Raw genomic sequence first — 13,171 nt, 5'->3', positions numbered from 1 at the left:
TAAGATAATACAAGGAATGACAATTAAACTAATAGAACATAGTAGCCCAGAAACAGACCTACACGTACATAGTTTATTTACAATAAAAATGGCATTGAATAGGAGTGAAAAAATTATGGTCTTTTCAATAACTAATGGTGGGACAACTTGATAGCCATTTAGAAAAAAAAAAGAAACTTCCTCACTACTGAGTAACAACATAAATTCCGGATCTGTATCTCGAAACTAAAGTAACAAAGGTTTGAGAGGTAATATATGGGAGATAAAAAATATCTCCTTGCTTACGAGGACAACATATGGGCAATATCTCTCAGTAATGCCCATATATTATAGTGTCTTCTTACACAGTAGATAAAAAAATAGGAAATACTAATCAGTTTAACCATATTAAAATTAAGACTGTTGATTTCCTAAGTTTACCAAACCTAAGCTATTCACAACCCTTTCTCAGTCTCTACTAGTTCCCTACTTTGACTCATTTTAAACCAGTTGGACCCTTATCTCAAATCCTTATAAATACCTTACTCTAACATCCCCCCTTTGAATCATTACCAAGACTCTGTGTCAAGTTGATGGTCTCCTTTGCTACACTACAATAGGTTTAATGAGCTTTGTTTAGTCAACAGGTTTCCTTAGTGACCTTTGTTGGGGGGAGTAGACAATTGACAGTCCTTATCTTTTTGAGAAATATACTGAAATCTTTAAAAAAAATTTTTTTGGTAGAGATGGGGTCTTGCTATGTTGCCCAGGCTGGTTTTGAACTCCCAGCCTCAAGCTATCCTCCTGCCTCAGCCTCCCAAAGTGCTGGGATTAGGTGTGAGCCACTGTGCCCAGCCAGTATACCAAGATTTTTTTTTCTTTTTCTTTTCTTTTTTTTTTTTTGAGACGGAGTTTCGCTCTTGTCACCCAGGCTGGAGAGCAATGGCACTGTCTCAGCTCACTACAACCTCTGCCTCCTGGGTTCAAGCAATTCTCCTGCCTCAGCCTCCCAAGTAGCTGGGATTACAGGCGCCCGCCACCAAGACCAGCTAATTTTTGTATTTTTAGAAGAGATGGAGTTTCACCACATTGGCCAGGCTGGTCTTGAACTCCTGACCTCAGGTGAGCCACCCACCTCAGCCTCCCAAAGTGCTGGTATTACAGGCATGAGCCACCGCACCCAGCCCACCAAGATTTTTATAGATTAAATTCTATTTCTAAGATCTGCTCCAAAATTAATTCAATAAGACAAAGTAGAAGTAAGTTAGTCATAAATAGTTGATGCTGGGTAATGATACATGGGAGTTCATTAGACTAGCCTGTCTACTTTTGTTTTACGTAAAATTCTCCATAATAATTTTAAAAAGTTACGTTTGTTTTTGTAGTCCTCAAGAGGGGATGTTCACTAAGGTCACAGCAAAGTTGCACTATATGACTCTGGCTTATACCCAGAAAGCATCTAGCCAAACCTAGCCTAAGTTATGCTAGATTCTGAGGTCTTGCTACGACAGAAGGAAGGGAAGACCACAGTGGTTGTAGACTTCAGAGAAATAATTCTTTTTTTTTTTTTTTTTTTTTTGAGACAGAGTCTCACTCTGTCACCCAGGCTAGAGTGCAGTGGCATGATCTCAGCTCACCACAACCTCCACTTCTCGGGTTCAGGCGATTCCCCTGCCTCAGCCTCCTGAGTAGCTGGGATTACAGGCGTGAGCCACCATGCTCAGCTAATTTTTGTGTTTTTAGTAGAGACAGTGTTTCACCATGTTGGTCAGGCTGGTCTCGAACTCCTGACCTCACGTGATCCACCTGCCTCGGCCTCCCAAAGTGCTGGGATTACAGGCATGAGCCACCGTGCCTGGCCTGAAATAATTCTTTTTAAGGCCCTTCTACAACACCCCAAATGTAGAACTGAGTTGCTGTATTAAAATTGACATTTAAATCTTGGTTAAAACAACAACAAAAAAAGGGATAAAGAATATTTACTGTGTTTTTTGCTTTATTTATTCAGAGAGTGAAACTGTGTTACAGTGAGCTAAATTTTTAGCTGTACTTAGAATGTGCTCCCTCCTACATTTCACTCTGGAAAAGTGAAGTATCTTATCATTTCTTAGAAACCTGGATGCGAAACTAGTCAATATTAAGATCTTATACACATCCTGAGTGATGCCCAATTTAAGGCTTTGAATAGCTATTCATGTAAGTTGACTTTTCTGTGCATTTGTATCGGGGAGGATCCAGTTCAGGTTGATGTCCTGGGAACCAGTGAGGCTCTCGCTTAAATCCTGAGGGAATTAAAAAAAAGGAAGGAAAGACAAATGAAAACAGTCAACACTAAGGAGTTTTAGTAACTGATCTTGCTCTTATTTCTAGGGAATAGACACTAAGTCCTGTTAAAATTGAAGAAAAAAACCTGTTTACTCATTCATTTAGTTATTCACCTTTTTTTTTTTTTTTTTTGAGATAGAGTCTCACTCTGTCACCCAGGCAGGAGTGCAGTGGCTTAATTTCTGCTCACTGAAACCTCCACCTCTCGGGTTCAAGTGATTCTCCTGCCTCAGCCTCCTGAGTAGCTGGGACTACAGGCATGTGCCACCAAGCCCAGCTAATTTTTGTATTTTTTTTAGTAGAGATGGGGTTTCACCACGCTGGCCAGGCTGGTCTCAAACTCCTGACCTCAAGTGATCTGCCTGTCTCAGCCTCACAAAGTGCTGGGGTTACAGGTGTGAGCCACTGCGCCCAGCCTCACTTATTCACCTATTCAGTTTACTTTTATTTGAGTTCCTTCTATGTGCCGGTCACTGAGTTAGGTTCTGAAAATGTAAGAATTTGAAAAAACAGTCCACGTACTATGTGTTGAAAGTGGCATTTTGTTGTTGTAGCTTGTATCATATGTTGTTTCAAAGTAGTGTCCAAACTGGAAAGAAAAATTAACAGATTAAGAATCTGGAAGTCTACAGCTAACATCAGGAAATAAAGATCAATATGACATGAATTCTCACGGACTGTCATATTTTAGATGGACTGAGTTCTATCCTTCTAACTTTCACATGTTTTGTACGTTTGCTTGTTTAGGAGCGATTTAAGTGCAAGACTCAGATAAATGACAAGTCTAGATAGGCAAGGACCAGGGGAAAAGCTAGTCTAAGTCAGAAGACATTATAAATTTCCGTAGACTAAAGATAAAGTCCAAACAGAAGTAAGAGAAAAAGAGGACTGCCCTTCCTTTTGAAACCTTACAGATAATAAAATATTCAACTTGACAGTAAAGTAGCATAGGTGGTTCAGCTGCAGACTGTTCCTCTGCCCCAACCACTTCACTGAAAACTGAGAGATCACTGCACCAGAAGTTATTATATCCCTGCATTTCAAATGGCCACTACATTTCTTTTGCCAACAGAAGGAAACAAACAAACAAAAAAGACAAAGTTAGATTACCTGGGAAGGCAAGGGTTTGGGCTGCACGATATTCCTCAGGTCATATCTTTCCTGGTTCCAGTTGCCCATCAGGGTACAGTTTGAATAGGTATTCTCATTAGTGGTGCATCTCCATCCATACTGGAAAAACTTGGACATATTATTCCAATCTGTCCACACTTCACCATGGCCATCTGCATTAATAAGGCTGCCACAGTGTGGGTTTGTGAGGAAACAGGCGAGGTTCTGTCTCTGGGAAAAGACAAGAATAGAAAAGCTTATTGCATAAACCAGAGAAGAGAAAAAGCATCTTTTCCTGCCCTTGTTTTACATAGCCAGGTATAACACAAGCACACCGTACTAATGATCCAGGCTATGTTATGGTTCTGTTTCTTCTTCTCTAAGTCCTGGGACCCTTTGATCCATTCTTTCAATCAGCAACAGTGGGTGACTACATGGATTAAATCCACACCCCCGCTCCCCAGGCCCCGTGAAGAGACAGGAAAAACTTCGGTATTCCCAATACAATATGGAGAATTAGCTAAATTTTTAAGGTAATTTTGAGATGTAGGCATTGAGGGACTAAAAGCACTGCTACAGTCAGAGAGAACAAAAAGAAGTGAGAGTTGAGTAACTAGATAACACAATAAATGAGTAATAAATGATCATTTCCTTCCTTCTAGCTCAAATGATGCCTTCCCTGAAGTTAGCTTCTCTTTCAACTCACATAAAACTTTATCTTATCTTTCCCTGTATTTATAACTTTTTACCATACATTAGAGTTCTTTAAGTCTGCATTATGTCTCCTATACAGAGCTGTATGCCCCTTAAGGACAGGATCTGTTTTATTCATTATTGTACCCTGTCCTTCTGCCTGTTCTCCCAATCAATCTGGTTTGCATATACCAGATGATCAATGTCTGATTTCATTTTTTTTGGTAAGATAAAAGCTCAATCTTTCTTTTTCCCCAAAATGTGAGTCTGGCCCCCTGGCTTAGGAAGATGATACCTTCCCTGAAGAAGAGTAACTTGATGCTGAGTAGGTTGAGCTGTTTGAAGATTTCTTATGAGAGTGACAGAAATCCTTACTTGGCTGTTCCATGTTCTTTAAAGATGTCAACAAACCTGGCTTTCCCAGTTCTCCAAGCAAAGAAAGAATCACCCAGATTACCATGGGCAAGTGGCCAGGATTTGGGAGTCACCACCCACTTGCCTTTCCACAGGCAGAAACAAAGCCAATAATGCAGCATTGAAGGATGACATCCCAGGTAACTACCCTCATACCATCTGCCTTTGTGAAGACAGATGCATGCACTGATGTTACCAAACAACATGATGACCAGAGTAGCTGGTGCCACAAAGTCCAATGGGCCTGGTACTCATACTGGAGATCTAGGTGTAACTGTCTCTAGGGCTGGAATGACAGACATCACCATCCACTCAGTTGTCCAAGCCAGAAGCCTGGGGCTTATCTTTGACTCTGACTTGTCTTTAATTTTCACCCAGTCACTAAGTCTTGTTGATTTTTGAATCAGACTGCCACCCTCCATTCCCACTGCCACATTTCAATTCAAATCACTGTCAGCTTTGTCTCCATTATTGCAGTTGCCTCTTGTTTTATCCTGCCATGCCATCAGCCTTGTTCCTCTCCAAACCTTTCTCCATAGGAAAGCAGAATTTTTCAAAGTGAAAGTATAATTGTATCATCTTCTTATTTAAAATCTTTCAGTGGCTTTCCACCGTTTTCAGAGTAAGATTCAGTCTGTTAAAATGGCTTACAACAGAACAGAGAACCAAATACAGCATGTTCTTGTTACCGGAAGGGGTCCTGATCCAGACCCCAAGAGACACAAGAAATAATTCAAGGTGAGTCTATAAAGCGTAAGGAAGTTTATTAAGAAAGTAAAGGAATAAAGAATGGCTACTCCATATGCAGAGCAACCCTGAGGGCAGCTGGTTGCCCATTTTTATGGTTGTTGATTATATGCTAAACAAGGGGTGGATTAATTCATACCTCCACTTTTTAGACCATACAGGGTAACTTCCTGACTTTGCCATGGCATTTGTAAACTGTCATGGCGCTGGTGGGAGTATAGCAATGAGGATGACCAGAGATCACTCTCATCACCGTCTCGGTTTTGGTGGATTTTAGCTGGCTTCTTTACTGCAACCCGTTTTATCAGCAAGGTCTTTATGACCTGTATCTTGTGCTGAGCTATCTCATCCTGTGACTAAGAATGCCTTAACTTACTGGGAATGCAGCCCAGGTCTTAGCCTTATTTACCTAGCCCCTATTCAAGACGGAGTTGCTCTGGTATAAATACCTCTGACATTCTCACTTATAAGTGGGAGCTAAACATTGAGCAAACATGGGCCTAAACATGGAAACAACAGACACTGCAGGCTACTAACTAAGAGTGGGGAGGGCGGGTGGTGTGGGTTGAAAAACTATCTATTAGGTGCAATATACCCATGTAGCAAACCTGCAACCTACCTGGGTGCAATATATCCACGTAACAAACCTGTACCTGTACCCCCATATGTAAAATAAAAGTTGATTTTTTTTAAAGGCTTACAACGCTCCCTATGACCTGGCCCCTGCCTAACTCTTCAGTCTCATCTGTTACTCTCCCTCCAATTGTGTTTCAGCCAAACTCAACTATTCTGTTTCTCCATCAAGCTTTTGCATATATTGTTCCTTTTGCCTCTTCACGCCTCTTGACTCAGTTAAGATGCACTTTTACCCTCTTAGCTTTCAACTCGGGTTTACTTCATCCAAGGACTCTTTGACCCACTTCGCCCCAAAACTTGGTAACGTTCTTCTGTGTGCTCCCAGAGCACACACCCTGCCATATCAGAGTTGCCTGTTTTGCTCTGTGCATTCCCCACCAGACTGCAGGCTCATTGAAATCATAGGCCACATCTTGTTCATCCACATATCGTAACCACCCTCACAGTGGCCTGGCACGCAATAGACTGTGGGGAAAAGCAAGAGAGATCAGATTGTTACTGTGTCTGTGTAGAAAGAAGTAGACACAGGAGACTCCATTTTGTTCTGTACTAAGAAAAATTCTTCTGCCTTGAGATTCTGTTAATCTATAACCTTACCCCCAACCCCGTGCTCTCTGAAACATGTGCTGTGTCAACTCAGAGTTAAATGGATTAAGGGCGGTGCAAGATGTGCTTTGTTAAACAGATGCTTGAAGGCAGCACGCTCCTTAAGAGTCATCACCACTCCCTAATCTCAAGTACCCAGGGACACAAAAACTGCGGAAGGCCGCAGGGACCTCTGCCTAGGAAAGCCAGGTATTGTCCAAGGTTTCCCCCCATGTGATAGTCTGAAATATGGCCTCGTGGGAAGGGAAAGACCTGACCGTCCCCCAGCCCGACACCCGTAAAGGGTCTGTGCTGAGGAGGATTAGTAAAAGACGAAGGAATGCCTCTTGCAGTTGAGACAAGAGGAAGGCATCTGTCTCCTGCCTGTCCCTGGGCAATGGAATGTCTCGGTATAAAACCCGATTGTACGTTCCATCTACTGAGATAGGGAAAAACCGCCTTAGGGCTGGAGGTGGGACATGCGGGCAGCAATACTGCTTTGTAAAGAACTGAGATGTTTATGTGGATGCACATCTAAAAGCACAGCACTTAATCCTTTACATTGTCTATGATGCAAAGACCTTTGTTCACGTGTTTGTCTGCTGACCCTCTCCCCACTATTGTCTTGTGACCCTGACACATCCCCCTCTCAGAGAAACACCCACGAATGATGAATAAATACTAAGGGAACTCAGAGGCTGGCGGGATCCTCCATATGCTGAACACTGGTTCCCCGGGTCCCCTTATTTCTTTCTCTATACTTTGTCTCTGTGTCTTTTTCTTTCCTAAGTCTCTCGTTCCACCTTACGAGAAACACCCACAGGTGTGGAGGGGCAACCCACCCCTACATAGACACTCAATAATCTTTCTTGAACGAATAGAAGATAGGAGATTTAAGCACCTGGAAGAGAAATTTTGAGCAGCAGAGACACTGGGAGGCAGCCATTTCAGACGAGGTGAAAAAAGTTTCAAAACCTTCTGCGTCAGGAGCATGCGAGACACAGTCCAACCTCTTCCTTGGCCTCAGCCCCGCCCCGTTTCTTTCACCCAGAACTCGCCTCAACCCCCTGCGCTAGTGACCGCTTGTGACCTCATGCAGGTGTGATGAAGTCGCTCAAGGCCATGCTTGGGCTAAAGACACTTTGATCTTCCCGAGGGGGTGAAAGGGCGAGGGGACAAGAGAGTGCGCGTCTCGCTTTTGCACTCATATAGTTATCATCCACCGGGGAGTCGGTACACCGGGGAGTCGGTACACCGGCTCGTCTAGACAACCAGGCGCCATGGGTGCGTCATCAACTAGTGACGGGTGAAGACGGGGCGGAGAGAGATCCGTGAAGGAAGTGACGGAAAACGAGCGCCACAGAGAACGCGAGCCGGGAGTCCGTGGAGGCCATGGCCCCTCGGCGCCTCCTGTTGGTTGGGGAGGGGAATTTCTCCTTCGCCGCCGCTCTGAGCGAAACGCTGGATCAGAGCACTCAACTTACCGCCACCTGCCTCCAGCGCCCGGCCGAGTTGGCTCGGGATCCACTGGCCTGGGAGAATCTGCAGCGCCTGCGCGAGCGAGGTAGCGAGCCCGCCCCTCTGCGAAACCCCGCCCAGCGGCCGGCGCGTCCCAAAGTGGAAAGGGTGGGGGCGTGGGGATGTAACCCACGTGGAGATTGTTCTTGATCGTCCCACGGATATTCACATAAAGCCGGCCTTGTGCCCAGACTTGGGCTGGTCTGCACGGTTTAAGTTAGGAAGAGTTTTTCTGTTCCATGTCTTGAGGCATCCTCCTGTCTATATTTTGCGCCCCCAAACTATCTTTGCCAGGTATCGATGTACGTTTCGGTGTGGACTGCACCCATCTGGCAGATGTCTTTGAACTGCACGAGAGAGAATTTGATCAAATTTATTTCAACTTCCCGCATTGTGGACGCAAAGCTGGCGTAGCTAAGAACAGGGAACTGCTTGCCAAATTTTTCCAAAGGTGAGGAAAGGAGCGCCCTCACAAGGAAAATGTTTTTTAAGATGTCCATAACATAGTTACTGTACCCAAACATAAGGCACACGTGCAAGCTACTATGATATGTTTAGAAGAGACTATAAAGCCCCAAAGGAACCCCAAATTTAGTTGGAAAGACAGATATATAAACCCTAAATGCTAAATGAAAGTACAAATAGTGTACTCTTGGGTGTGTAAAAGAGGATCATTTATTTTTGACAGTGCAAAATAATGAGAGCCATATAGTCTAATGGCTAAGAACGTGCACTTAGAAGCCAGACTGCCTGGATTCAAATCCCAGCCCACCACTTAACAGTTGTTATTTTTTTATTTTTATTTATTTTTACTTTTTGAGGCAGAGTCTCGCCCTGTCGCCCAGGCTGGAGTGCAGTGGTGTGGTGCAATCTCGGCTCACTGCAAGCTCCGCCTCCTGGGTTCACGCCATTCTCCTGCCTCAGCCTCCCAAGTAGCTGGGAGTACAGGCGCCCGCCACCACGCCCAGCTAATTTTTTGTATTTTTAGTAGAGATGGGGTTTCACCGTGTTAGCCAGGATGGTGTCGATCTCCTGACCTTGTGATCCGCCTGCCTTGGCCTCCTAAAGTGCTGGGATTACAGGCATGAGCCACCACGCCCGGCCAACAGTTGTTATTTTAAGCAAGCTTACTTAATCTTTACATGCTTCCGTTTCCTCAACTGTAAACTAGGGATATTAATAGTAACTAACTGGGCCAGGCGTGGTGGCTCACGCCTGTAATCCCAGCAGTTTGGGAGGACGAGGTGAGCAGATACCTGAGGTCAGGAGTTTGAGACCAGCCTGGCCAAAGTGGCAAAACCCCGCCTCTACTAAAAATATAAAAATTAGCTGGCTGTGCTGGCACGTGCCTGTAGTCCCAGCTACTTGGGAGGCTGAGGCAGGAGAATCGCTTGAACTTGGGAGGTGGAGGTTGCAGTGAGCTGAGATCGTGCCACTGCACTCCAGCCTGGGTGACAGAGCAAGACTCCATCTCAAAAAAAAAAAAAAAAAAGTAACAGCCTCATAAAATTATTGTGAACTGAAAACAGTGCTTTACATGATTATACCACAAGACATGATACTATTGGAGGTGTCTGATGGGGCATAGCTGTCAATAAAGTTTTGACAGAGGTGGTATTTTAAACTAGTATTTGAATTTCAGGAGGGCAGTGAAAAGAACTTTCTAAATGGGAAGAAACAGCCTAAGCAATGAATCATATATAGGAACTGTGCAGATATTGATCTTTCTGTGACACATGCATGAACGACACAAATGCAAAGCAGACCCTGGTCAGCCAATCTTATCAGTGAGTGGGTTGAACATTTAATTTATGCTTCTATTTACTTCCAGCTACTTTCTTTGCATTTTTTGAGGTCTAATAGATTTTTGCACATAGGTATGATTGGATTTTAATTATTTCACAGGCAAACCATGTGTATGTTGCCAACTTCTGTGGTAATTTCCACTTGTTTATGATAATTAGTTAGTGTTTCTTTTCTCCCTATTAGCTGTGCAGACGTTCTTGCAGAGGAAGGAGAAGTCCACGTGGCATTATGTAGAGGACAAGGTGGAACTCCTGCGGATAAGCCCCAGAGAGAATGGCACAACAGTTGGCAAGTGGTTGCCATGGCAGCCCTGGGGGGGCTCATTTTAAGCGACGTGTATCCATTCAGCTGTAAGGCTGTGGCAGGGTACAAGTGCACTGGATATAGGTAGGTAATAGCATAGGTTTAAGCCTTCTGCGTTTTCATCTCTCTCACTAAGGATAACAAAATCTCATAGACAGACTCAATAGGCCCTGCCAATTAACGGATTCAGTCTCTAAAAATACTTGCTTATTTTAATAATGACAGACTTCATATTGGTGTCTATTTTGCCAGGAGTCAAGATAAGTCCTTTCATGTAGAAGGTGCTTTGAACCATGTCTTCACCAGGAGCTTACCTTTCGAAGGTTCTCAACCCAGAATCTTCAGGATCAAACTGGGTAACCAGTGGTTTTCCTTTCCAGAACCAGAAGCACTTGTAGGAAAGTTGAACAGGTAACCAGTTATTTTGCTGGAAATCACTTCCATCTCCAGTTGTATCCTGATTGTCTTGATGGCAACCATATATTGAATGGATGGTGCATAAATTGTTAGTGATGTTGGTGCTATGTTTATTTGTCAGCGTGGCCTCCTTAAGCATCTCTAGAATTAAAAATGGTCACATTTTCTGATATATTGTAGGGATGGTGGCTGTCAAGAGTTCTGAAATACACATCCGTTTCTCCTTATGGTAGATGATTCCTTTGTTTCCTTTCAAGATCAATTTAAAGATAATTCTTTTCTGTCCAGCTATTTGTATTTTTAATTCTAGCTACATTATAATTATTTACTATCTTAAGTTAGAAAAGTTATTTTTGTGTGTGTTTAAACAGGGGTTTCCTGGAAGCACCTTCATGTCATCCTATCAAAACCATAAATGAGAAACTCATTGCTGAATTAGGCAAAGTTTTCCCACTAAAAAGGCTGAAGTGTTCCTACCCTTTGCTGCCACAGGAAGGTACCAGTGTTCTTCCTTTCTGGAATTGTGACTTTCTGTCAGCTGCTTTTTGGATTAGTCTCCATGAAGATAACTCAAATTCTGAGTCCCTGACTGGTGGGACATCACAAGATGTGGAAGACTTTCTAGTGTCATTTTCAGAACTTAGCCTTCTCAAGAATCCTGGAAGAGATGGTAAAGAAGAAGCTTGTGAAGGAACCTGTGGCCAGGCCAAGATCTGCCTTAGACCTTCTCTCCTAGTGCATGTTCAGGATGTCATCGAAGTACCAGACTTCCTCTCAGGTTCTCTGCACATCCTCAGTGGACCTGTCTTTCAGAAGTGCCACATTTTGCCTTTCACAATGCCAGCATTTCATGAAACTTTATTTATCCTTGGGTTTAATCAAAATCTGAAGGATGGCTGTCTTCAATCACTGCTGGATCATCTGAAGGGCATTCTAGATAGCCTGCTGACCCAGACATTGCCGGAGAGCTCTAAGCTGAGCAGTTTAGTCAAATTTGTCCTTCAGTCAAATGGAAAGGATTATATGATTCGTGTGAAGACTCATAATTTTAGCCCAGATTGTACTGAGGATCTAATTATTGGGTCTGTTATCACATCTGCCACTAGTGTTATACATAAAGACCAGTGTTTTGTGTTTGTGTCTATGAACTTGGACTTATTAGCCATGCTTGTCTGGTGTATCTCTGACTGGAGAATGTTGTGGACGTTTGATAACCGTTTCCTGAAAAATTTTGTCCCTGGCAAAATAGAACCCTTTAAAAGTCATTCTCTGTATCCTCCATGTTATGTGCATGATGTTAGTTTTTGGATAGATCAGAAGAAAGGATTTGATGAACTAGAGTTTCACACTGTGGCCCGAGCAGTGTCTCAGGACGCTATTATATCCATACAGTTTCTTAGCCGTTTCCAGCATCCAAAGACTCAACAGGTCAGTCTCTGCTATAGATTGACCTACCAGACCTGTGACAAGGCCCTCACCCAGCAGCAAGTAGCATCAATGCAGTCCCAGTTTAGGAAGGAGATTCAACAACACCTATATGTTATACCTCGGTAGTTTGGTAAATCCTTTTCTGCAGTGTGATCCTTCATTGCGGGGGATGTGGAGGAAAATTACCAACTTGCAACCAGTAGTCCTTTCTGGATTTTTGTTTTTGTAAAATCTTTTACTTTGTGACCATAGCTACTGTTCGTTGATTTTTTTTTTTTTTTTTTTTTTTTTTTTTGAGACGGAGTCTTGCTCTGCCACCCAGGCGGGAGTGCAGTGGCAGTGGCACGATCTCAGCTCACTATAAGCTCCACCTCCCAGGTTCATGCCATTCTCCTGCCTCAGCCTTCCGAGTAGCTGGGACTACAGGCGCCTGCCACCACGCCCGGCTAATTTTTTTTTTTTTTTTTTTTTTTGTATTTTTAGTAGAGACGAGGTTTCACCGTGTTAGCCAGGATGGTCTCAATCTCCAGGCCTCGTGATCCGCCGGCGTCGGCCTCCCAAAGTGCTGGGATTATAGATGTGAGCCACCGCGCCCGGCCTACTGTTAGTTGATCTTAAAGATACCTTGACTCTATCACTGAAACTTATAGATTATAATGTGATTGGTGACATTTGGAGTTGTGTAATATTTTGGTCCCGAGAAGTGACTAAAACAATAAACAAAACAGCATCTTGTACTTTAGATGCTCTATTGTTGAACAGGCAGTAGAACTTAAGTGTCTCATCAAATATAAATATGTTTTCCACACTGTCAATTACTCTTCCCTTAACTTTGTTGTATCATTTCATTAAATCACCTTATGAGAGTAGTTTTTGGCATCAGACTAACATTTATTAGCTTGGGAAATTGCAAATATTCCACATTAATTTTGGTATTATTATTATTATAATCATCACCATTTTAATTCTGTGGTTGAAAGTCATGGAACGAATAAAGTGTCAGATTTAGGGTTAACATTTGGGTCTGTTTGACTCTAAAGCCCATGTTCTTTCTGCTACTTTCTGTTACTTCTTCCCTAGTCTTTAACAGTAATCGTTCAACTGTGATTAAACTTTGCCTCTCTGGATTTTGGGGCCTTCTGTTGTAAGTATCTCTAAGGGACACTGGAAAATTAACTTAGCTTAGGATTCTGCAGAATGCGGTACTCTA

The 13,171-nt window shown here is 43.1% G+C and overlaps 2 protein-coding genes across 3 annotated transcripts; one reads left to right on the top strand and one right to left on the bottom strand.

Annotated features, from left to right (window-relative positions):
- Positions 1-59: 59 nt before the first annotated feature.
- On the bottom strand, positions 60-8,003 carry CFAP68 (cilia and flagella associated protein 68). Of its 2 annotated transcripts, XM_003805439.7 has the most exons (4): positions 7,391-8,003; positions 3,415-3,645; positions 2,827-2,893; positions 60-2,261 (listed from the first exon to the last, which is right to left on the bottom strand). In XM_003805439.7, exons 1-4 carry the CDS (start codon positions 7,433-7,435, stop codon positions 2,152-2,154), a joined length of 453 nt encoding a protein of 150 aa, XP_003805487.3. In that variant the 5' UTR covers positions 7,436-8,003; the 3' UTR covers positions 60-2,151. The 2 variants fall into 2 exon arrangements, with proteins under 2 accessions (XP_003805487.3, XP_024786527.3); XM_024930759.4 differs by lacking the exon at positions 2,827-2,893 and having other exon boundaries at positions 2,172-2,261; positions 7,391-7,523.
- Positions 7,623-12,976, top strand: FDXACB1 (ferredoxin-fold anticodon binding domain containing 1). The gene is made up of 5 exons (XM_008971287.4): positions 7,623-8,053; positions 8,302-8,458; positions 9,997-10,200; positions 10,369-10,527; positions 10,905-12,976. The coding sequence occupies exons 1-5, from the start codon at positions 7,882-7,884 to the stop codon at positions 12,085-12,087; spliced, it is 1,875 nt and encodes a 624-aa protein (XP_008969535.1). The 5' UTR covers positions 7,623-7,881; the 3' UTR covers positions 12,088-12,976.
- The last annotated feature ends 195 nt before the right edge of the window (positions 12,977-13,171 follow it).

This window comes from Pan paniscus, chromosome 9, assembly GCF_029289425.2.
Source record: "Pan paniscus chromosome 9, NHGRI_mPanPan1-v2.0_pri, whole genome shotgun sequence".
NCBI lineage: Eukaryota > Metazoa > Chordata > Mammalia > Primates > Hominidae > Pan > Pan paniscus.
This window is presented reverse-complemented; position numbering and strand designations above follow the sequence as displayed.